Source organism: Lepus europaeus, chromosome 12 (genome assembly GCF_033115175.1).
Source record: "Lepus europaeus isolate LE1 chromosome 12, mLepTim1.pri, whole genome shotgun sequence".
NCBI classification, from domain to species: Eukaryota; Metazoa; Chordata; class Mammalia; order Lagomorpha; family Leporidae; genus Lepus; species Lepus europaeus.
Window position 1 is genome coordinate 23,196,710 of NC_084838.1, and position 25,948 is coordinate 23,222,657.

Consider the following 25,948-nt stretch of genomic DNA (forward strand, 5'->3'; position numbering starts at 1 on the left):
TCCTAGGGCTGATTCAGGACCTTTCCTATGACAATCAGTTGATAGTTTCTTGGATAGTCTGGCACTGAAGAATAAGCTTTGCATGCAGTTTTTGTACTTGGAAGTTGACTTTTATACATATAGTTTGAATTGTAATTCATATCCAATAACTATAGGGGGGTAGATGAATGTTCCAGTAAATACGTAGATGGCAAAGCTCATCTCTTGCAGGTCAGAGGCATGGGAGGTAATTCTGTGGTTTTCAGAAGTGAGAGATCAATGAGAAGAGATAGCAGGATGATGGGAAATGGAGACAACTAGGGCAGAGGAGAAGCAGCACTCGTTATGACCCACGGGTAGCTGGAAAACCTGATGTTCACGAGGCAAACCCACACTGACTTGTGGTTTTCTGTGGCTAGAACACAGTTGTGGAGCTTCAGCAAGGACATGGAGGTTTATGGAGGTTGGAAGAATTACAGGACAGGCCAAGTACTTGGAAGAGTTCAAAGATGGGTGTATTTCTTGAGAAGTTGTTGTGCAACACTAGAGTTGCTAGAATAGGGCACCGGCCAGACAGGCGGCTAGCATGTCAGCACGAACTAGCTTATTCAGCTCGGCACTGAGTCACGCTATTACTTAGGATATTATCTTGTCACATTGTCTAGTTCCTCCATGATTCGTGCGTTTCCTGACTGTGTTGGGAAGTAAGTAGGGTCCATAGATGTACATTTAACATATCACTCACAGGACAGAGCTGCTTTTTTACTTTTTAAAAATTATTTTTTTTTTATTTGAAAGAGTTGAGAGAGTGTGTGAGCGCTTCCTCTTCTGCTGGTTCACTTCTCAAATGCTTGCAGTGGTAGCTGGGGTGGAGTTGGGCTGGGCTGGGGCTGGGCTGGGGCTGAATGCAAGCCAGATCTCCCACATAGGTGGCAAGGACCAGCTGCCCGAGCCATCATTGCTGTGTCCTGGTGTCTGCATTGGTAGGAAGCTGGAGTTGGGATCCAGGTATTGAAGCCAGGTTCTCTGATGTGGGATGTAGACATGTTACCTGTAGGCTAAACTTCCATTCCTATACTTTTGAAGCAGTGTTGTTTAACCCTTGTATTTGGAGATAAGTAAACATCAGCTGGTTTGATAAACAGTTTTTACCACGTGCAAGTAGGATCAACAGAAGTTTCTAAACTAGATATATCTTGAGTGCTTTTGGAGGAAGACAGTTCAGTTTCTGTCTTATTTCTTCTTGAAGATATGACACTACCTATCTTACATCTTAGGCATCTCAAGGATATGAGACAAATCAAAATGAGAGCCACATCATTAAAGCTTTCCATGATGTGAGCAGCGTGGGTTCTTTATGGCACACTCTGTGGGCCATATGATTTTCATCCTGCTGTCTTCAGGATTATCGTAAAGTTTTGCTTAGATTTTATGCACTCTCCTTGTCTTTTTATTTTTTAAAAGATTTATTTATTTATTTGAGAGGCGGAGTTACAGAGAGAGATGGAGGGAGTGAAAGAGAGAGAGAGAAAGAGAGAGCAAGTTTCCATCCACTGGTTCACTCCCTAAATGGCTGCAATAGCCAGAGGTGGGCCAGGTCAAAGCCAGGAGCCAGGAGCTTCTTTGTCTCCCATGTGGGTGCAGGGGCCCAAGCACTTGAGCCATCTCGATGCGTTTGCTCAGAAATGGAGCAGCCGGAACTTGAATTGGTGCCCATGTGGGACACTGGCTTTGCAGATGGCGGCCTTACCCACCACACCACAGTGGCAGCCCCTCCATGTCTTCTTACTCTGTTTACCTGGAGCTTGGTCTGTGAAAGCGCAGGGGCCCAGGTGTTGATCCTGGTTCAGGCTCTCTCCTTTCCTTGCTGTGTGATTGTGAGAATGATTCATGGCCTTTCCAAGCCTCGTGTGTCTCCTGAGAAGTGAGATAACAGGATCAGCATCAGTGCTACATGAAATGATTGCTCCAGAGCGAGACGTCCGGCGGCATTCGGTAAACTCCAGGCTGTTCTCCCTCTTCTGTTGGCTGTGATGCTGTGTGTCATACTGGTTTTGCTGATTTCATCGATTTCCAGATTTATTTCTCTACTAGAACAAGCCTGTGTTCACCTTTTGGGCAACTCTGTATTCTCAATGTTGGTCATATTTTAAGGCTCTATTGCTTAATGACTTACCTTGGCCAAAATGAGTAGAACCCTCGCATATAGTGTGCATGTTTAAGAATAGAATCTCACTTTGCTTTTCTTGTACTTTGGTTCTCATGCTGTTTATGTGTCCATCTGTCTACCTCTCAGACTAGAGCAAGAGCATGTGAATTATAAATACATAAAAGAAGAAGGAAAAACAAAAGTAGGAGTGGCTACAAAGTGATGCCAAGAATAAGTTCAGTAAAAACAGTGCACTGTAGAATCCTGTAATTTTCTCAGCACTTGATTAACCATCATGAAAAAGGAAAGGGATTCTACGAACGTACACCTACCTCTCTTCTGGGCTGTTCATTTCAACTCGGGATGTGGAAAACAACAGGTCTTTTTCTCCACCTAAAACTGGATCTAAGGGCCACACCAGTAGGGCAGGAATGTGATTTTATATTGAGTGCCATGCCAAGATAGTGTGAGACTTACTATCTCTTTGTTAATGAAAATAATCTCACGGGGGAAGAACATGGGAAAGCTCCACAGTTCTTAACAATTAAAAACTAAAGTGATGGAAACTATCGTTTGAAGGCTAATACACAAAAGCAGAGACGTTAACATTTCAGGTTCATGGAAGTCAGTGTCAAACCTGCATCATCACTTAGTGAGGCACCCTTCTGAGCTGGTGACTTGCCCAGCGTCCCTGAGCTGAGAGGGAGCAATGTCGTAGGGTTTGGTGCCACAGGACGTGGATGGAGCAGTCGGCTCTCCCCTTCCCACTGCGCAAGGCCTGGGTCTGGTGATCTGTGGTTCATTACTGTTACCGTTATGGAGAGCATGATTTTCCATGAAAGGGCTCAGGAGTCGTCTTGCGTGTTGGTGAATCTAGAAAGTATATTTACGGACCAAAGCTCCCTGCAGGCAGGGGCTGGCTCAGGCTTATTCGTTATGCCTCTGGTTCCCTATTCAGGAGTGGGGAACCTTTTTTCCACCAAGGGCCATTTGGATATTTGTATCATTCACAGGCCGTACAAAATGACAAACAGTAACAATTAGCCTGTTTACAGATTGAGTGAATTTCCAGCCCCCACTGCGGTTGCCTTGGCGCAGCCAGACCCAGTGATTCTGCGGGCCTTATGCAGCCCGTGGTCCAGAGGTTGCCCGTCTCTGCAGTGGATGCTCAATAAATATCTTTAGAGTAAAAGAAAATATATTAAAGACCACCTAAAATGAAAGTTTCTCTTGGGGCTGGCTCTGTGGTGTAGCAGGTAAAGCCTCCACCTGCAGTGCCGTTATTCCAAATGGGCACTGGTTCGAGTCCCAGCTGCTCCACTTCTGATCCAGCTCTCTGCTTTGATCTGGGAAAGCAGTAGAAGATGGCCCAAGTCCTTGGGCCCCTGCACCCACGTGGAAGACCCAGAAGAAGCTCTCGGCTTCAGATTGGCACAGCTCTGGCGGTTTTTGCCAACTAGGGAATGAACCAGTGGATGGAAAACCTCTCTCTCTCTTTCTCTCTCTCTGTATCTCCTCTCTCTGTGTAACTGTGACTTTCAAGTAAATAAATAAAAACTAAAAAAAAAAATTCTCTTGAAAGAATTTCCTTAATTTCTCAAAATAAAAATAAAAGGTCCCCCTTCTGAATTTAAATTGCAGTGTGTAAAATGACCACATCAGACTTTTGACAGAACTAAGGCCAAGCTGTGCTGCTGAAAATTGAGCATCTTTCTGAGTTTTTTTTTTTTCTTCTTCTCCTTCTTCCTTTTTTTTTTTTTTTTTTTTAAAGATTTATTTATTTGTTTGAAAGTTACATAATGAGGGAAAGACACAGACAGGGATTTTCCATCTGCTGGTTCACTCCTTAGATGGCTGAAAAAGCCAGGACTGGGCCAGGCCAAACAAAGCCAGGAGCCAGGCGCTTCTTCTAGGTCTCCCACGAAGGTGGCAGGGGCCTAAGCACTTGGACCATCTACTGCTGCTTTTCCCCCAGGCAAATTAGCAGGGAGCTGGATTGGAAGTGGAGCAACTGAGATACAAACCGGTACCCATGTGGGATGCTGACATTGCAGGCAGCAACTTTACCCACTATGCCACGACGCTGGCCCCTCTGTTTTCTTACTGGGCATGGTGTTAAGATTTGGTTACACCTTACACCTTATGCTCATTTAGCATCCTTTCTTGGAGACGTCAAAAGATTTTCAAAATGTGCCCCCTCTTTATACTTGTGGAGGTCAGATTTCTAAAGCTCCCCTTGCACCTGCTGCCTGAGTATCTGACCCATTCTTGGGACTGACTGTGGTGACATGGTGATGTCTTGCCTTGTAGTCTTCAGAATGGTAATTAAGTTCCTTGAGTAAGCGAAACCTATTGTATATTCAGTTTCTTATGTTCCGTACTGGACTAGGAATTAGGGCTATTGCTATAGTCCAAGTTGTATCATGAACTAAATGCGTGATTCTAGTTCCTTCTTGTGTCTTACCCTCATGTTTCCCTTTGCAAATGCATAAAGTTGAACTTGGTTGTCTCTTGCTGCTTGCTGCTGTTATTCTGTCTACCCATGGTGTATAAACTGTATATTGTAGTTTCAATTGTAGATCAGGCATTCCCTTTCCTGTTGAATGATGGCACACAGAGTTGGTTTCCCATTTTTGGAACTATATCTACACGACATCATTTAAGTCATGGTGTTTACATGTCATATCTTCCTTCTGGGTCTCTGGCCAATGGTACATCACTCCCAGGTGCTAATCTTCCAGGCTAAATGTGGATTTTCCTGTCCCTTCCAGGTGCACACTTTCTCCTAGCATGACTACCATCTGATCAGCAGGCACAAGAATTGGACACCCCTGTCTGACACTGGAGTGCTGGGGCCGACCACCGCCCTCTAGAGAGCGGCCATGGCTGCTGCCTCAACTTCCACCCCTGTAATTTCACAGCCACAGGTAAGGATTCAAACTCATGTAGATTTGAGCTGATCACAGTTCTGTCAGATACTTAAGTGGAGTTTCAGCAAGTGTGTTCTTGACTCCAGGGATCATGTATTTCGCTCTCATTATCATCTGGGTGGGTATTTGGACAATAGTGCTTTTGTGAGTGAGGTGCCATTTAGTTCAGGAAGCAGCTGGAACAATGGACAAGTGATTTTAGTGAACTGGCCTCTGTGCATAGGCGGCCTTGGTTTTTAGGGCGTAGCATGCCTGGCTGTTGCTGTAGGCAGCCAGCTCCAAATCAAGATAAGTCAGTGGTAAATCCTGCTGCTTTTTCTCTCTTCTCTGCTTTTGGGTTTAATGAAATACTCAGAATGGATCTAAGAACAAATTTGCCAAACTTGTTGTCCTCTTCCTATAATTATTATTTTTCTTGACCTGTTCTAGGAACTTTGAAAACAAAATGTGATTCCAGAAACTTCTGAATAGAGTCATATGAGGTACTTCTTCTGCCTGGTGAAGAGGAGTGAGATGGCAGGGACATTGTGTTTGCATTATTTTATAACCTGGTCCATTTGAGTTTTCCCTGGACTCTTGAGTTTCAGCAGGTAGCATGGTCCAGTGGGGGAACAGACTTTGGGGTCATCAAGCTTCCATTCACATCCCTGGTCCTCTGATTTTGGGAGAAGAACCTTCCTCGTGCTAACCTCTGTCAGCTTCAGTTTCCTCTCCTGTGATCCTCCCTCACACGGTGGTGTATAGATTAAATGATATAATACATGGACAGCACACATTGGGGGGTCAACAAGGATAGCTTCTCATTTGCTCTTCCTTTCTCTTCACTCTTGAGGGTGACATCTCTCCATGACAGCCATTTTTAGGCCAAGGCTAACAAACAAAGTACTAGAGTACTTGAAAAGGTTTGTGAAAAATTATAATTAGATGATAAGCTTATGGGAGCCAGCATTTTTATGTAGTAGGTTAACCCAATACCGTATCCAAGCACTGGTTCAAGTCTCATCTGCTCTGCTTCTGATCCAGCTCCCTGCTAATGTGCCTGGGAAGGCAGTAGAAGATGACCTAAATACTTTCTGCCATACATGTGGGAGATCCAGATGGAGTCCCAGACTCCTGGCTGTGGCCTGGCCCTGCCTTGACTGTTGTGGCCATTTGGGGAATGAACCAGCAGATGGAAAATCTCTTTGTCTTTCTCTCCCTTTCTTGCTAAAGTCTGCCTTTCATAGAAATAAAACCTAAAAAAAAAAAAAAAAAAAGAGAGACAAACTTATTTTGGTACAAAAATTTGAAATCTGTGCATTTTTTATTGGAATGTACATTTTGCTTGAACACTTTATTAAAAACTCCTATTAAACCTTTGAGGAAGAGCTGTACTCATTAATGTTTGAGTCTTAAAGATGTAGAACAATGCTCTACACTTTGTTCTTTTGTTTAATTTTGTAGACTATTAAATTCTATATGTATTTCAAGTAGTATTCTATATGTATTTCAAGTGTGTTTGTGAGAGAAGCAGAGAAGAAAGAGGGAGAAAGTAGTATTTAAAAATGTGTGCTTTTTATTTATTTTTGTCTGCTTGAAAGAGTGAGAGCGAGGGAGGTCTTCTGTCTGCTGGTTCACTCCGCAGTGCCCACAACAGTCAAGGGTGGGCCAGGCCAGAATTAGGAGCCCAGGAACCCATCCAGGTATCTCACCCTGGGGACAAGGATGCAACCACGTGGGCCAGTCTGCTGGCTTCCAGGATGCATGAGCAGGGAGCTGGATCAGAAGTGGAGGGGTTGGAGCTTGCACCAGAATGCACATATGGGATGCTGCACCACAATACCTGGGGTCTTTTTGCTTCATTTGTTGTGTGTGATTTTTTTTTTTTTTTTTTTTTTTTTGCCTCCTAAAAGACTTGAGGATTTTATCATATGGGTATTGTCACAGTTCTTTAGTGTTCTTTGCCAGGATGTCTAGTGTTACCTCCATTGTGTGTATTTCGCTGTTGATGAAGGGATCGTTGCCTCTTGAGCAGTTCATTGACTTTGGGCATTTGGTTTTCCTCAGCCCCAGTAGTTATTTTATTGGTTGGTTGGTTGGTTTTTGGTGCCTGAGACACTTAGAGGATGGGTAGAGAGATTTAGTGTCTGTTACCTGAGGTCACCGCTTTCCAAGTCCACTCTAACTGTTCCCAGGTACTGACTATTCTGGTTCAAGTACAGAACTTCCCAAATTATCCAAGGAAGTGAGTTAGGCCCCGGGACAGGTTTTCTGCAGCAGCATTTTGGCACGCCAGCATCACTGCTGTCATTTATCAACAGGTGCAACAGTGTCCTCTCAGCTCCTAATCTTCCTTGTTAGAAGAGCTCCTATCAGCTGGTGAATAATACAAGTACTTTCACGTGATTCATTTAATTACCATGCTTAACGTCACCCAAAGAAGCAAGAGGTCATGTTTAACCCAAAGAAGCAAGAGGTCATGTTTAATAGACGGGGTGATTTGGCACCATTATAATTACATACCTTCACAGCAACTCTGTTGCTGTCTTGGTACCTCCATTCGAACACCACTCAAATGTGAGCCCAAGGAGGGGCATGTGAAGATAGTCCCTGAAGAGGTTGTTCAAGGGCAGAACTTTCTGATACCCAACAATGGAAAGGTGGTAAACTCAGGCACGTGGATTTGATTGAAATACCAGGCAGCAGTCAAACAGTGAGGATATCAACCCAGCTCTATTGCTCCAAGATATCTTATGGAGGCAAAGCAAAGTATAAAAGCAGAATTATACTTACCGGAAGATATCGTTAAAACTGTAAAACAGGACCATGTGTTTTTAGGGACAGACATATGGCACGCTAATGAAAATGTCATAGTGAAAGATCTGTAGCACACATTCCTAATGGAATAATGTTGCCCATGAGAGGGCTAGATTTGGATGTAGGGAGATGAAAAAACCCTCCAAAGCTTAACCCTATTGAACAAAATCTTTTTCTTTAGTAAGTAATTCATTTTGTGAAGGAGAATTTAAATTTAATTAAAAATTTCTCCTTGATGGTTAATACTGCCAAAAAAAAAAAAAAAAAAAGACACAGGTGTTTTGAAAGATGCTCGTGGCCTCTGTAATCATTCTGCCTGAGTTAAAATCTTGGCTCCAACATTTACTGAGTGAATGCAAGGGGAAGGTATTCGCCTTCTCAGTGCTTCCGTGCCCTTACCTGAAAAACAGGTATTGTGATGTTGAAGCCAACCTCCCAAGGTTGTTTTAAGCATGAAATGAGATAATACATGTAAATCTTAGATTAGTTTGGGGCCAGTGCTGTGGCATAGCAGGTCAGGCTATGGCCTATGATGTTGTCCCTATGGGCACCTGTTCTAGTCTGGGCTGCTTCCCTTCTGATCCAACTCCCTGCTAATGGTCTGGAAAAGCAGCAGAAGTCCTTGGGCCCCTGCCACCCATGTGGAAAACCTGGAGGAAACTCCTGGATCCTGGTTTCAGTCTGACTCAGCCCTGGCCATTGTGGCTGTCCGGGGAGTGAACCAGCAGATGGAATCTCCCTCTCTCTCTCTCTCTCTTTTTTATTTGGCAGGTAGAGTTATAGACAGAGAGAGAGACAGAGAGAAAGGTCTTCCTTCCATTGGTTCACTCCCCAAATGGTTGCTACGGCCGGCGCTGTGCTGATCCGAAGCCAGGAGCCAGGTGCTTCCTCCCGGTCTCCCATGTGGGTGCAGGGGCCCACACACTCTGGCCATCCTCCACTGCCCTCCTGGGCCACAGCAGAGAGTTGGACTGGAAGAGGAGCAACTGGGACTAGAACCCAGCGCCCATATGGGATGCCGGCGCCACAGGCAGAGGATTAACCAAGTGAGCCACGGTGCCGGCCCCCAGATGGAATATCTCACTTCTCTCTCTCTTTCTCTCTCTCTACCTCTTCTCTCTCTCATTTTCTCTCGTACTGACTGGCACGTGTTTCCCATCTGTGTTCAGCAGGCACCATAGCAGAGCTGGGGACCCCAGAATAAGATAAATAAGGCTTTCCACTTGATAGTTTAGAAACATAATAGGAGATACACAGATAAGGAAACAGTTATGCCACTGTGTTACAAGTGCCGTGAACAGGCTGGTTGAGAGTCCCAGGGGTAAAGCCGGAGCACCCAGATAAAACTGAGTATCAGGGAAGGTTCTGGAGGAAGAGCACGAGGCTGGGAGCTAATGAGTGAGTAGGGGTTACTGTGGGAGAATGTCAGATGTCCGAAGAGAGAGAACCCAGCGTGGAGCATCGAGTGTGCTGGGTCGCCGTGTAGCAGGGCATGGGGTTGTAGTCGGTGACATCTCTAGAGCCAGTGTCATCAGCTCAGAGGATGGATTGGAGTTTCAGGAATTTTGTATCATTTGACTTTCATGCTGGTAGCTTGAAATTGGCCACATAGAGTATTTTACACTACAGAAATTGACACATGCTAACAATTAGTGTAGGTGAGTTAGGGTAGAAACGTCACAGGGCTGTGCAAACCACATTAGGGAATTTAACATTGATCTTAGAGAAGCCTGTGTAGCGGCCAGGATTGTGAAACAGTGGATTAAACCTCCATCTGTGATGTCAGCATTTCATATGGGTGCTGGTTCAAGACCCAGTTATTCCACTTCTGATTCAGCTCCCTGCTTGTGGCTTGGGAAAGCAGTGGAAGTTGGCCCAAGTGCCTGGGCCCCTGCACCCATGTGGGAGACCCAGGAGAAGCTCTGGGCTCCTGGCTTTGATCTGGCCCAGCCCTGGCTGTTGTGACCCTTTGGGGAGTGAACCAGTGGATGGAAGAGCACTTTCTGTCTGTCTTCCTCTCTGTAACTCTTTCAAAAAAAGAAAAAAGAAAAAAAAAAAAAGGAGCCAATGCAGTTATCTTAATGGTTACTCACGCCTCGGAGCTTAGACTTGAGTTCAATTCCTGACTCTTGACAATTCTGTTGAGCAAGTTCTTGCTTGCTGTCAACCAGCGTAGTTGTGTCCCATTATTCTCTATATGCAGAGAATCCTGGCTGCTGTTGCGAATCGTGGTAGCAGTAGCTGGGGACTGATCAGCCCATATGGAAGGAGTGAGCTGAAAGCTGGCATGTTAAGGCATAGGGAGAGGGAGTCTGTGCTTCTGCAGCAAGTAGACCATTGGGTCATTTAACTCCCAGGATCCTCTGGTGCATAATGATGGGTCTCCTGATTGTATGTCAACTCTTCACATGTAATTTGTAGAGTCAAATTTTAGTCCAAGGCTAACTTGCCCTTGCCTCCAAGCCAACACTGATGTCTTCTCTCCTATTATTAACTTTCTCCAGGTTCAGAGAAGAAAAAAAATATTTATTTAAATGCAGCATTTCCTTAGGCGAAGTATAATAAGCAGTTCACTCGGTCAGCTCAGCCTGGTATTGTCTGGTACAACAATTTGCATTCTTGAGACTGAATTCAGGGAGTGTGAAAGGCCTGAAAAATCCTTTCCTAAGGCAAAAACAATTTTAAAAAAAAAGTTTTAGTTTTGTTTGTTCCTCTAGTCATTGGTAGCCAAGAATATTTTTTAATCAAGGCTGCTTAATTCTAGATATAAACTAATTACTATGAACAAATAGCCAGTGATTGTTTCAAACAATAAGAGGGAAGAAAGAGTTCATTGTCGCCCCTGCTGGGATCGCAGTGTAGTTAGTGAAAGATAAGCCTTGTGCTTTGAAGTGGAGCAAGTTTGTTCGCTCTGCTTTGCTCCTGCCGGCACGGCAAGAGGGACTTCCGTTTTCTCCTGCTGAGATGGCACCTCGCTCTCACAAAGCTAGGTGAATGCTAGGGTGAAACTGGGCTAGCAGCGGCAGGAAAGCTCTGTGTGTGTAGCTGATTTGTAGTTGTGCTAGTCTAGACGCTGATAGGCAGCTTGCTTTGATAAGTACACTCCAGGGATGCATTCAGAGACAGGAATCTGTCCATCAGTGAAGGTGCTGGGCTCACATCCGGCACACACTGGCGAGAGGTGGAAGGGGATAGGAAACCAAAACACTCAACTTGGCCACTCTTGATGGCCGCTGTCTGTTTCTAGAACTCTGTGGAGCACTACTCTAACTGTGATTGATCAGGTTGCTGTGGGTAGAGTTTGGAATGCAAGTTTTAGTGTGTTTATTGGAAGGGTCAGTAGTTCGATACTTGAATGAGGGATGTGGCTTCTCTCAAACCCCAGCCCAAGCTGGTGTTAGAGACCAGAACAGGTGCATGAGAACTTAAAGGCATCCAGCTCTCCTGTCTGTTTCCACATAGAAGGAATCTCTTCCTTCAGTATTTTAGAAGGTTTCACTCTGCCTCTCATTTGCTAAGTGGCCACTTTGGTTTTAAGCCAAGCGTGAAGATATTTTGATACTTTCAAGTGATTTTTCTGTAGCTTTCATTAAAGGTTTGAATTTGGGTAGATTTTTCATGTCTTAGGGTAGATTTTTCATTGTCTTTAACAGATTGTTCCTCTAATTCTTCGCCCCAGTAATCCAGTAAAAGTTGATTGGTCTCTACTTGCCTATTAGAGGGTAATTTTTTTCAAACATTATGACCTATAGATCATTTTAACAAACTGTGTCATGCTTCCAAAATCTATGTTTTAGAAAGTTTTATTTCTGTTACTAGAGATTAGTTACTTTTGGATCAAAGAAACTGAAATCTACACAAAATTAGCTGCATATTTTGAGGTTCAAAGACTTTAAAAACAATTTATCAGGGCTGGTACTGTGGTGTAGTAGGCTAAGTCTCTGCCTGTGGCACCAGCATCCCATAGGGGCAGCAGTCCATATCCTGGGTGCTCCATTTCTGATCCAGCTCTCTGCTGTGGCCTGGGAAAGCAGTAGAAGATGGCCCAAGTGCTTGGACCGCTATACCCATGTGGGAGACCTGGAAGAAGCTCCTGGCTCCTGGTTTCAGATTGGCTCAGCTCCAGCTCTTGCAGCCATTTGGGGAGTGAACCAGCAGATGAAAGATCTTTCTCTCTGTCTCTCCTTCTCTCTGTCTGTAACTCTGCCTCTCAAATAAATAAAAATAAGATCTTAAAAAATTTGTGTTATCATAATTTTCAAACATTCACAAAAATTTAAAGAATTTCGTACTAGATCTCAGTGCAGCCACCTCCTACATTTAACAATTATTAACAGTTTGCTACACTGACTTCACTTGCTCCCATTTTGGGAGGATGATGTATTTTAAAGCAAATCTCTGACATCTTGTCATCTCATCCCACCTTTTATATGACAGTATTTATCTCTAAACTCCAATTTGCTTACGTAAACCACAATAGCATTATCACTTTTAACAAAATCAGAAGAACTCTTTAATACTGCTTTATATTCAATTTGTATTCAGATTTCTCCAATGGCTTTTCCTGAAAGTGTTCTTGCAGTTGCTGTATTAATTGGCTTTTTCAAAAACCCGTTGACGAGATCACTTTACTCTTCTGTATAAACCCCGAGAGGCAACTTCGAACCCCCACCCCCACTTTATTCGCTAAATGGGGAGGTAGATGGCAATTATAAGGAGAATATTTCGCCACTGAAGAATACAGGAGACTCCCGCTGAAGGCTCCAGTGGGAGGGGATTAATGCAGCAGTTTGAATTCGGAGCCTTTAAGGGCTTGTGGGTATCTTCTTCACAGCGAGGCCTTTCAGACTGCAGCGTGGACAGAAGTGTGTCCCCACAGAATGAATACACAGTGTGGGTCTGGCTCCCGCTAACACGGAATTGAGAAAAGACAATGCATGGGTCTAAATCCATCCTGTACATTTTTGTTCAAATCTAGGCTTTTGTATGCTACAGCTAAGAGATCTTTCAACATAGGGATCTATTTCAGTTTCTTTTTCATTATTTTTTTAACCTATTGAATCTAAAGAATATGCACTATGCTTAGAAGTTGAGATAGCAAAACATGTGTTAAGTGCTGTGTGCAGTATCAGCCTGTAATAGAGAGCAGACATGTGTGAGTTCCTTCTGCTTTTTGCGTGCTTACTCTGGGAGTTCTTTCCAGGGGAACGTGCTTATGGCTCCATATGGCCCGTGTGTATGGTGTGCGTATGTAGTGTGCCAGGAGACCCATCAGAGGAAAGTCAGCTTGGATAAACACTCTGCAGAAAACACCAACGTCTTGCCAGGAATAAATGCATGTGCAGATAAACACTGCGCTGTCTGACTGACTCCATCCCGAAGCGTGTTTCTATTAGAAATACAAGTTGTTCTCGTATTGCAATTTAAATTCATCCACGCTCCTTTGTGTTTATAAACGCAGACAAAGTTTGAGGGAATATCCTGTTTTGGCATCCGAGAGCACACTTTGAATTTTCGTTTCATAACACAAAATTGTGCAGGGGCACCCACGGTAGGCCCCAAACGATACCTTTATGTTACTTTTTCTTTCTAATACATCCCTTTTAATTGGTATACGCTTTCATGATTAATGGAACTACTTCTTTACCCTTCAAAGAGGGGTGGCCTTCCCCTTACTGCCCATTATAGCGCTGTTTCCTGTTTTCCTTTGCACACTCCTAACTTCTCTTCTTTGAATTTTTGTTGCGTCTTCAATGTGAGTAAACACCAACATGGGACAATGACTGTTTTTTTTTTTTTTTTTTTAAACCATAATCATGGAGGCTAAGGGATTTCTGTCTTTTGAAACCTTTACCTTACTGTAGTAAGACCATCATTTAAAAACAAACAAACAGACAAACAAAAAAAAACCCCTTCATTTGCTGGGTGATGGTACCGCCATTTGGTAATTACATAGCATCACTTGGCCTTAGTTAAACTTCCCGTTTCATAAACGATTGTCTTGGGCAGGCTCAGGCTGGGAGAGAAGTGGAACTGGGCTGATCCCACCCTTTAGCATCAGGATGGGTTGTGGAGCAGAGTGCTTTCTGAGAGCTCAGGTTGAAAGTAAAGCAGCTTTAGAGGATGCAGGCATTGGTTAGTACCAAGATGTTGAGCCCTGCCATAAGAGAAGAGGGGTATGGTTGTTGGTGAGTTAGGTATCTCTTGATTCCAAAGTCAGAATGTCCAGCAGGTGGTTTTTCAGACAGTGATGCCTAGATGAGACTGCGCCAGCCAGCAGAGGAAGAGCCACTCATTTGAATTCCAGCGTGGGTCCCAAATTCAGGACTTTGTACATACTCTAGGACTCTGTGTAGCATTAATTAATTTAATTGTGGTTGATCAGATGACTACAGCAAATGGCAAAAAACGGAAGGGAGGTTCAGAGGTCCCCATCCATGGCCTATGAATCCCGTGGGAATCTGCTGTCATGGTCACATGCAGATTCCACCTCTGTGAAACGTGTCAGAGTGGGGAGACTTCACCCCTGATCATCTCACCGTCTCCTTCAGGCATTGCTTGGAGCGCTTGGGTGAGAACGAAGCTGTAAGTGGCAGTTCAACTCTGTGGCAGTGGAGAAAGAAGGGGCAGAAGAAATGAGATAGCAAATGATAGGGGATATCATGGGATGTGAGGATTATAATTATCCACACTGTGATGTTTCCATCTTGCAAATGATGTAGTCAGAATATACAATTACAGAGAGTTCTTTAGGTACTTTCTGCATAAATCGTTTCTTAAAATGATTAAAATTGTGGTGCTGGCACTATGGCACAGTGGGCTAAGCCTCCACCTGCGGCAATGGCATCCCATATGAGCACTTGTTCTAGTCCTGGCTGCTCCTCCTCGGCTATAGCCTGGCAAAGCAGTAGAAGATGGCCCCAGTGCTTGGGTCCCTGCACCCACGTGGAGGACCCGGAAGAAGCTTCAGGCTCCTGGCTTCGGATCTGCCCAGCTTCAGCCATTGTGGCCGTTTGGGGAGTGAAACAGTGGTTGGAGGACCTTTCTCTCTGTCTATAACACAAGCTCTCAAATAGATGAATCAAATCTTACAAAAAATGATGAAAACTGCTCTTGAAATCTAAAATACTAAATGCTGCTTTTTATTTTGTATTCAGTTGCTTTCTCCAAGCTAGTCACAGTAAGGTGAGGTGGGCGATGATTGTAAAAACTGAAAGAGATGAGCCTTTGTAGGGTCAGTGTTGCAGTGTGGCAAGTTGGGCTGCTCGGCCTGCCTCCATCCCTTATGGAGGGCTGGTTTGAGTCCTGGCTGGGCTGCTTCTCATTCAGCTTCCTGCTAATGCTTCCAGGGAGGCCACGGATGGTGGTTCAAGTGCTTGGGTGCCTGCCACCCCCATGGAAGACTTGGATGGAGTTCAGAACTCCTGGCTTTGGCCTGGCCTAGCCCTGGGCATTGTGGGCACATTTGGCAAGTGAATCAGCTTCAAGTAGATGAAAATAACATTTAAAAAATTTCTTCCAAAAAGGAAAAGAAGAGGAAAGAAACAGGCACACAATGCTGTCTCTTAAAATTGAACAAGTTGATGAAGTATGTTCTATTACTAGCCTATGAAAAGAACAGGCCAGCAGGAAAGAATTTATTTACTTCATAAGATGAATTATTTAATTCTTTTGATCTGTTTGTTCAAGTAGGACTGCATTTTAGGGATGGTGTTTGGTTTAGGAAGGTTGAAGCTCTCTGGGATATTGATTTAAGTTTCAGGAGAAAAGTCATTACAGCAATAATACATGCTCAGTCTTTGAAAGAAGTTGATGGTTTTCTCTCTACTTTTCAGATGAAGGAACTAGCATTTCCCTTCCCTCCTTCTTTTAATGGGTCAGGTTGAATTAGCTTTCTTTTTCTTTGAATGAAGTATGACTATATGAAGCATAGTAAAGAATATACAGAGAATTATAATACCATAATGTCTCTGTTACTCAGCTATGTAGAATTTTAACATTTTAATTTTTCAAAATCTTTTGGGCTTTAATACATAAAAAAAATTGATTACAAATAAATTGAGGCCCAATGTAGTCTTTCACAATTCTGTTAGCTTCTTTGCCCAGACCGTAAATTGATGATTGTCTTCTGTCTGAATGCATTTACGGGAATATATGTATGTGGGAAAATTATAAACAATATATAGTAGATTTCAGCAAGTGTTTACATTCATAAGAATGTATAACACATGTAGACTTGTGCAAGTGGCTTTAATTGCTAACATACATAAAGCTCTACTTTGTTTATCCTAACTGATTTATAGTATGCCTTTCTGAGTATATTGCAATTTATCCATTCTCCAATTGATGAATATTAATGTTGCTTTTAACATTTTAATATTATGGAACAGGAGCAATGAAAATTCCTGAGTGTCTCCTTGGGCACTTGAGTGATTTTTTTTTTTTTTTTTTTTTAGTAAGGTTAGACTCTCAGTCTAGTGTATGAACATGTCTAACGTCAGTGGATTTTGCCAAACTTTTTCAGAGCTGTTGTACTAATAATATGCGAGTAATTCTCACATTACTGGAGTAAGAATCAAAACATAGTGTTTAAATTGGAGCAGTAATTGTCAAAAATACATTTAAGTATGCTGATGCCAAAGTCATGAAATGGAATGATTAATTCACTACAAAAAAGTGATGACTTTTCCTATTACTGCAATTGACAAGCAGAGAGGAAGGATAAGCGCTGTACATGACACTTTGACCTTTTCTCCAGGACTCATACCTGCGTTCACCAGCTACGGATGCATTCAGATTTGTTCATTTCTGCCAGCCTGACAGAGATAAATTGAATCTCACTGCAGTTTGTACTTAACTTTCTTTAATGCCTTATAAGGATGATTTTTCCCCCCCTGTGATTATTGTCCTTTAAGGTTTTCATTTCTGTGAATTGCCTAAACACATTGTTTTCAAAAAGTTCATGGAAAAATGGAATTGAAAGATACGTTTATTCTGGGATAAAATGGAGTTTTGAAATCCATGCATAAGTTTTTCAAAATACATGCTTTCCACGAACAAATACATCAGTTTCAAACTTTCTGTGCACCAAATGTACATCTTTTAATTCTTTGTCCCAAAGACTCTTGGAAGGACCCTCATATATTCTTCCTTTCCTTCTGTGCTTGTTGTCTGTAGCCCTTTTCTACTTCATTGCATTACTATTTTTCATTCAGAAATTGTTTTCAGTTTTTCCTGGTAAGCACAGTGATGGCTGCTGAAGAATTCTACTACTCAGTCCCAGAAGCTGTGAATGTGCCACCCTACAGGGCAAAAGGGAGTTTTCAGATGAGATTCAGTTAAGGATTTTGAAGTGGGGACGTTATCCTAGGTTATTCCCGTGGGCTTGGAGTCACAAGGGCACTTTGTATGGGAGAGGATGTGGACGAGTCATTGTCAGAGTGATGCAGAGGGAGACGGCTCACCGCCATGAGTGGTGTTTGAATGTGGAAGGGGCCACAAGCCCAGGAATGTGGGCAACCCCTGTATATTAGAAGAAAGAACTGGATTTTCCTCTGGAGCCTCTGGGAACACAGCTTTGCTAACACCTTGGTTTTCTCCCAGTGAGATACATTTTGGTCTTCTGACGTCCAGGACCACAACAGCACAAATTTATGTACTTAAACTACTAAGGTTCTAGCAATTTGCTGTAGTAGCAGTAGGAAACTAATGCGATTTTCGTGTAGGTTTTACATAATGGCTTGTTCTAGTTTCACTGCTAATAACTTAGCACACTGAAAACACAAATAAAAAATATCCCATCATTTAATGTTTTCCTTTCTCCCTTTGTCTCTTTGTCTTTTTCCTCTCATAAGTCTGCTTCTGGGTGAGATGTTTTCTTTTGCTTTTCAGGGTGGTCCTTATGGGACTGCATTTTTCCCCCTTGTATTGAGCATTTTTTCCCCCTGGTTGCTCCATCTTGACAGCCATGGCCATCTTACTGTCTTGTAGTCCAGTTGAAGTTAAATCCAATTCTCTCTTCATTTGTTGTGGGTTTTCTGCCTGAGCCCCCGAGGTCCTGAGCGGATAGAAAGCCCATTCCTGCTGCCCTTCTGATAACTGTTGGAATTCTCCTTGGCTTCTCCTGTCCCGCTGCTGTGTGCGGGTGATAGGAGGAGAGAGCTGGCTCTTTTTTTCAGTTTGTCCTCTTCTTCTAAATCCAGCTGAAATCTGCCTTGCTTTTTCTTGGTCTTTTTCTACCCATACTATTTTTTAATTCCTACTGCCTTTTGTACTAGTTTAATATTTGGCTGGTAATGTTCATGAAACATAGAATTATTACCCAGAATCCTCATATAAAATTTTAAATCTGAAAGAGCTTGAGTACAGACTGAGCTTTCTTAATCTGAAAATCTGAAATACTCCAAGATCTGAAACTTTTTGAGTATTAACATGATGCCACAAATGGAAGATTCCACATCACAAAACTTTGCTTCATATACAAAAGTGTTAAAAACATTGTATACAGTTACCTTCAGGCTATCTGTATTGGGTGTATGTGAAACACAAATGTGCTTCATGTTTAGACTTGGTTTCAGTCCAAAAATATCTCATTATGTCTGCACAAATATTCTAAAATCTGAAAAAAATCAAAATCTGAACCACTTCTGATCTTAAGCATTGTGGATGAGAGATGTTCAACCTGTGGATAACTTAGTCCAATTTCCTCATTTCACAAATGATGAAACTGAGGTTCTAAAAACCACATGTTATTTCATTATAATGGTATGGTTTTTAGAGTATAATAACTTAATTTTTTGAGAGAAAAGGAATGGCATGCTGATTCAGCACATGTGATACCACTAGAGAAAATCTGTCAGTTTTGTTATTCTTAGAAGAATTCATGCTTTTTAAAATGTTGTCATCCTTAGCTGTATAGTTTTTCTAATTTGGAAGCCGCACGTATACCTACTTAACTTTGTTGGTAATTCACGTTCAGAAGTTGGAATGCTATGAAATAATATTTGCTTGAAATTTGGTTCCAAAATTTTCTCTTTGCCCAAAGAAAGTAGTCACAAAGGATGAAGAAAAGAATAGAGTCTTATATTTGTATATACAACTGTAAACTTGCAAAGTGTAAACATGTTGCGGATTAGCTCTAGTTTATTGATACAACCAATATATATTTAGTATCCACTGCAACTAACAGTTGATGTTAAACAGCAGCATACAAGAAAGCTAGAATTTCCACTCTCAGAGAGTTTCTAGCCCAGAGGAGGGGAACTTACAGATAATTCAACAATTATTGTACAGTCTATCAAGTGTTAATGCAGGAGAACTGTAGGGAACTATGGGAGGAAACATGTTACCTAGATTTAGGAATGGGGACAGTGACTGGAAAGAATAACACCTCAGCTGATAAAAACTGGGGGATGGGGGCTGGCGCTGTGGCGCAGCAGGTTAAAGCCCTGGCCTGAAGCGCTGGCATCCTATATGGGCACCGGTTCTAGTCCTGGCTGCTCCTCTTCCGATCCTGCTCTCTGCTATGGCCTGGGAAAGCAGTAGAAGATGGCCCAAGTCCTTGGGTCCCTGCACCCATGTGAGAAGCTCCTGGCTCCTGGCTTCGGATTGGCGCAGCTCCAGCCGTTGATGCCATTTAGGGAGTGAACCAGCAGAAGGAAGACCTTTCTCTCTGTCTCTCCCTCTCACTGTCTGTAACTCTACCTCTCAAATAAATAAATTAAATTAAAAAAAAGAAAAATCTGGGGAATGGTCCCTGTACCAGCAGTAACACTTACCCAGGACTCACCACAAATCCACTGAAGCCATTCTTAGAGCATGGCCAGCAGTCTGTTTTACAAATCTTCCAGGTAATCCTGACACAGGAAATCACTCTGCTCCCTGATACTGAGAAACAGAGGTAAGAGAGAACACAGCCCGTGATGGCCATGAAGGTGGCATAAAGTGGACAGCTGGAGTAGATATTTGAGAGAATTTCCATGATTCGATTATTGAGTTAAATGATGAGGATGAGGGGAAAAGGAGACATTCCCAGGTTTAGCACTTGGGCAACCAGGATATATAGTGGGTCTCTAGCCCACAGTGTAAGGAGTAGAGAAGGAGCAAGTTGGGGGTCTTGTGGGGGATTATGGTTTGAGTTTGATCTTGAACACTGAAATTGAAGTACCTTATAAGATAGTTCGTAGAGATAGCAGCAGGCAATTCACTAGGGCTAAGTAAGGAAATATGGATTAGAGGCATATTGGGAATATTTGGGATAGATGAGGTAGTTGAAATCTAAATAGATAATTCAATGAAGTTATTGAATGATTGACAACACAAATAATGCAGAAACATGCATATTGGGCAGAGGAAGGGGAGCCTCCGAAAATGATTGGGAAAGACCAGCCATGGAAAAGAATCAGAACCCCAAAGAGTATAACATCACAGAAGCCAGGGAAAGAGAATTTTCCATAAAGAGCCTCTCGGTCAAAAGGGGAGGACTGAAAAGTTTCCATTAGAATAGAATAGCTACACAAGGATCAGGATGACTTTGAGAAGGTACATGAATCTCAAGGATTTGACTAGGGTGGATTTAGTGGAGAGGTAGGGAGCGAAGCCATTCCATGGGAAATCAGTGGCACTCAGACATTAGGGAGGACTTAGCTGTGAAGGAGAAAGGATCAGAGTTAGGAGGAGAGCCTGGAATCATGGGGACCTTTTCTTGTTTCTGTTTTCTAAGACAACAGAGACTTAGTCTTGAATGTTGAAGGGAAGAATGGCAGTGGAGGGAGGGGAGGTGGTAGGGGAACGGGAAGGCAGAGCAAGAGCAGGAAATAATAGAATAGAAGGAGAAGGGGGAAGAAACTGGAGAGAGGGAAAAGAAAGGAAGCAATTGCTAGAACAAGGTTCTTGGAACAGCAGGAAGGGATGGGATTCAGAGCCCTCAGGTGGAATAGGGTGCACTTCTGTCATAACAGGAGAAAAGAAGGACTTATTATTGAAAAGGGAATTTTGTCTTTTTACTGAGAGAAAAGTGAGGAAGTTCCAAGTTGATGATTTCTATTTCTCTTTTTTTGGCAACTGCTGTTGTAGAGAGAGGAGATGGGGCTCAAAACTTTGAGAATGGCACATAAGTTTAAAATTGCTGTTGTGTAGAGTAAATATAGTAATGATGAGGGGAAAACAGGTTTTTGTGTGGCATTGACATTCTAGTTGAAAACAAACATCTTAAAATTATCCTGAGGGCAATCTGCAGCTATGTTGATTTTGTCTAACATTTATCAGAAGGATAACGGCAAGTTGGATTCATCCAAGACTGTTATTCTAGTACATTGTTTTGGAGGTACAGTGAAGAAAAGAGATTGAAAGATAAATGCTTCTCTCCTTTTATCTAAAAGTTCCAAGATTCGGGAAACAGAAAACTGAAGGTTTCTCATTACTCATTTGGTGGCAAAACTTCTCTGAATGAACTGTTGTGAGGTTATTTATAGTCTCCACTTACCAAATATATATGCTCATATATTTTGCTTCACAAGTTAATGTGTGTGCATATAGAGTGCCGGAAAGTGACAGCGCATATGGAATATGTAGTGTATAACTGTTCTTAAAACCAGAAAAATTTTGAAGGACATCTGACCTCAAATGTCTTCAAGAAGTGAGTGTGTTCCTGTTAGCAGTGAGGAGGTTGGAATGATATTCTGTGGAATCTAAGGCAGATAAGGGGAAGGGGAGGTGGGGAGGATAATGCACGGGGCGGGGGAGGGGAGCAGAAGGGTCAAGGACACAGAGACATTCAAAGCACTGAAGTTTGGTGGGTCAAATGAGGAAAACTTTGCAGTGGGGGAGGTTTTGATGAGTAATTAGACTATCTCACTTATTTCCAAAGGGAGGTAGTTCTGGGTGGTTACACGGCCCAGGGTGTAACCACTGGGTGTGGGTGACTGAGATGTAATGGAATAGAAGTTATTAGAGATGACATCACGAAAATGAGGGGCAAGAAATTTAGGTGAATTACTCATAGTAATGGCAAAATTTGGGGTGGATCGGAGCACAAGAGGTCAAGTTCCTTGATCACCCATGAATGAGGCACTTAGGCAGGCACATAAGATACCAACATTTGTTAAGATTAGGTCTTCACTCTTATGCTGGAGTATGATAGAGTAAAATACAGCATATTAGATGTGATGTTGGAACTCTGAACTAAAATCTAGTAGAGTCTAGATGTGAGGAAAGGGACCTTAGTGATGGGCCAGGTCAGAAGGCTAACCACTCACATGTCTTATCCTGCTTTCAAAATTGTCAGTGTTGGGTAAACATCTGCACAGACTATGGATAGTAAGTAAAATCTCATCAAAAATAGTGTTAAAACTATCATATGTGCTAAGCAATTTATCAGAAACGAAGCAAGATAAAAAGAAAAAAGTAAAATGTGAACTGTCCTTAAGAAATATTTTCTAATTCTAGAAATTTCAGACAAACTAGATGCTTTGGGATGAGGGATTTATTCTATGTGATATTTAATTTCCTAGTTTCTCCCATGTAACTTTCTACATTCTAATTTTGTTTTAATAGTTTTACTGAGTACAGATATTATTCTATGATAAGCTGCCTCTATCCTTTTTAGATTCAAATAAGAGCACAAATCATAGGCGCGTGTATTCTAATTAATGATGTTGCAAAATAAGGAAACATAAACAGGTAGTTTTACTTATTATATTACTTCATACAGTCTCAGTATGTTTCATTTCTTGCAGAGCAAAGTGCCAAAAGCTCTTGAGAGGTTATCTTAGGTGTTCCTAAAAGAAAAAGATCCTCCAACGTCACAGATTGGTTGATGAATGCTATTCTGGGTATAAGGAGTTGTGGGGGTAGGCTGTGCTGACCACAGGAATGTAGAACAGCAAATGCTGGCTCTGGCCAAAGAAGCTTTGATGCATAGTGACCTTTTTGAAATGTTGGGATGGATGATCCCTGTGGGAACCTGCATGATAAAATGTCTGTCACAGATTGAAGATACTATGTGAGACTAGAAGTGCAAAATAATAGGGCAATGATACCCTATCTATAAACCAACTGTGTTTACAGATTCCCTAAATAACAGGTCAAAATAGATTTCACTATGGTAAATACTCCAATTGCAACGTTCTGCAAAATTCTTGTCTGTCTCATGTATTTTAAGCAAGATTTTTGGGTCATGTGGCTTTTCTAGTAGACTTCAATGACACGCAACCACCAAGCAAGAGACCTTGTCATTTATTTAACTCCAGCTGTCTTTAATCTGGAGGACAGTAATGCTGTGAGAAACCTTGGGGTTTCAGCATAATCACAGAACATCATAGAAAGTCAGATTTTCAGATTCTTCGCTTTTATTTTTCTGCTGTAGACCACCATAAAAGCCTTATGTATTTATGTATGTGTGTGTATATGTATATATATATATATAATATATACATGCACATCTGTCTTTGAGTTTGATATATGCCTTCTTTTTTTCTTTGTTCCTCATCTTTCTATCTTTCCTCCCTTTTAGTTCACAGCCATGAACGAACCCCAGTGCTTCTACAATGAGTCCATTGCCTTCTTTTATAACCGGAGTGGAAAGTACCTTGCCACAGAATGGAACACAGTGAGCAAGCTGGTGATGGGACTTGGAATTACGGTCTGTATCTTCATCATGTTGGCCAACTTACTGGTCATGGTGGCAATCTACGTCAACCGGCGCTTCCATTTTCCTATTTATTACTTAATGGCTAATCTGGCCGCTGCAGACTTCTTCGCAGGGTTGGCCTACTTCTACTTAATGTTCAACACAGGACCCAACACGCGGAGACTGACGGTTAGCACGTGGCTCCTCCGTCAGGGCCTCATTGACACTAGCCTGACAGCGTCGGTGGCCAACTTGCTGGCCATTGCAATCGAGAGGCACATCACAGTTTTCCGCATGCAGCTCCACACACGGATGAGCAACCGGCGCGTGGTAGTGGTCATCGTGGTTATCTGGACTATGGCCATCATCATGGGTGCTATCCCCAGTGTGGGCTGGAACTGTATCTGTGATATTGAGCACTGCTCCAACATGGCACCCCTCTACAGTGACTCCTACTTAGTGTTCTGGGCCATTTTCAACCTGGTGACCTTTGTGGTAATGGTGGTTCTCTACGCGCACATCTTTGGCTATGTTCGCCAGAGGACTATGAGGATGTCTAGGCATAGTTCTGGACCCCGGAGGAATCGGGACACCATGATGAGTCTTCTGAAGACGGTGGTCATTGTGCTTGGTAAGTTTCTTCTTGACTCTCGCTTTATGGGCTGCCAGTGTAAATTTGTGTGTTGGTGGTGGTGGTAGACGATGGTGGTGGCGAGTATCCACCAGGGAAGAGGCACTTTTATATCAAATGCCTGTGACAGAGTCCATTCACAGAACCAGCTTTAGGGAACTATGGGCCCCTGTGGCTGGTGCAGGATAAATGATGATGGCATGAAAGATATCCCTGAAAAGTGTGGCTGTCCGGTATTGGAAGTATCAGAATAATCAATGAAATTCGTTTAGTTTTTGAAAGGTTTCCTTATAGCCCACAGAGGGGAATTTTTGCTTTGTAATGCCATGTTACAGGTTCTCAGAGAGTGCTTTTGTGTAATAAGAATAGTTTCCATGTGTAGTTTTTTTTCTTAAAGATCTATTTATTTGAAAGAGTTACAGAGAGAGAGACAGAGAGAGAGAGAGAGAGAGAGAGAGAGAGAGAGAGAGAGATCTCCCATCCATACTCTCACTCCTGGTGACTGCACCAGCCGGGTCTGGGCCAAATTGAAACCGGGAGCCAGGAGCTTCATTTGGGTCTCCCACGTGGGTAGCAGGGACCCAAACACTTGGGCCATCTTATACTGCTTTCCTAAGACATTAGCAGGGAGCTGGATCAGAAGTGGAGCAGCTGGAACATGAACCAGCACTCATATGGGATACTGGCATTGCAGGCAGTGGTGTTACCTGCTACATCACAACACTGGCCACTATATGTAGCTATTTTTATTCACTTACTTCAAAATGAGTTACCTGTCTCATCTGTAATTGTTACTGTTATAAGCAAGTATAGCAAAATTTTGTGTAGATTTACTGAACAAAACAGATTGGAATAAGTGATAATCATCTGCATGAAAACTTGTTTCTTTCACTAATTTTCTGCCTGTGGTTATGCTTATTAGTTCATATTTCAAAGTGAACAACAAGATTTTATTTTTATGGACTCATTACTTTTGCCTTTAATTAACATTTTTTCCAGGATGGAAAATTTATGGTGATGGTCTAGAGGAGTACATTTCTTCCATTATATACTCAGAAAATAGTTAGAGAGCATCTAATAATTTCTAGCCTCTGTGCCAGCCCTTGGGGATACACACGTACAGAACATTTCTTTTCAAGCTTAGAGTGCCTGTTTTAAAGTTCACTGAGTGAGATTTGTTTAAATAATTACCCAATTGAATTACCTGTTCTCCATAGGCTGTGTTCAGATTAATGTTTGATTACATTTTTTAAATCTTAAAAATATCCTTTTATTTTTTCATCTTTCCTGATGGAAATTCACTGGAAAGTTCCTATAATTCTTTTTGTAATAATTTATAAAGCAGTATTGGGTGACTATAACCTGGGGTTATATGTCTCCTATGGAACTTGGGAATAACATTAATTTTAGTCACTGGAAGGAAATGGAGCCCTAATTATCATTAAATAAATGAACATTCTGGATGGTGTACCAGTTCTGTTTTAGGGTAGAATAAATATGTCACAGAGATAATTTCAGGATATATTTCTGTGTCCCTCTCTGGACCTGTAAGGATGAGAAGTAGGTCCTGGAACTGCTGGCACAACTACAGCCCTGCCTGCCTGACTAGATCACGTGGGTGATGTCCTCACTGGATCCCCTGACTGCCTGACTAGATCACGTGGGTGATGTCCTCACTGGATCCCTGCCTGACTAGATCACGTGGGTGATGTCCTCACTGGATCCCCTGACTGCCTGACTAGATCACGTGGGTGATGTCCTCACTGTTTCCCTGCCTGACTAGATCACATGGGTGATGTCCTCACTGGATCCCTGCCTGACTAGATCATGTGGGT

The 25,948-nt window shown here is 42.4% G+C and overlaps 1 protein-coding gene across 5 annotated transcripts in view; it reads left to right on the forward strand.

Annotated features, from left to right (window-relative positions):
• Positions 1-25,948, forward strand: part of LPAR1 (lysophosphatidic acid receptor 1) — a 144,965-nt gene that overhangs the window by 62,095 nt on the left and 56,922 nt on the right. For all 5 annotated transcript variants that reach the window (XM_062207767.1, XM_062207768.1, XM_062207766.1 and 2 more), the window contains 2 exons: positions 4,900-5,055; positions 23,366-24,113. In XM_062207767.1, the coding sequence (XP_062063751.1) occupies positions 5,011-5,055; positions 23,366-24,113 (793 nt within the window). In that variant the 5' untranslated portion in view covers positions 4,900-5,010. The remainder of the gene's footprint in view (positions 1-4,899; positions 5,056-23,365; positions 24,114-25,948) is intronic.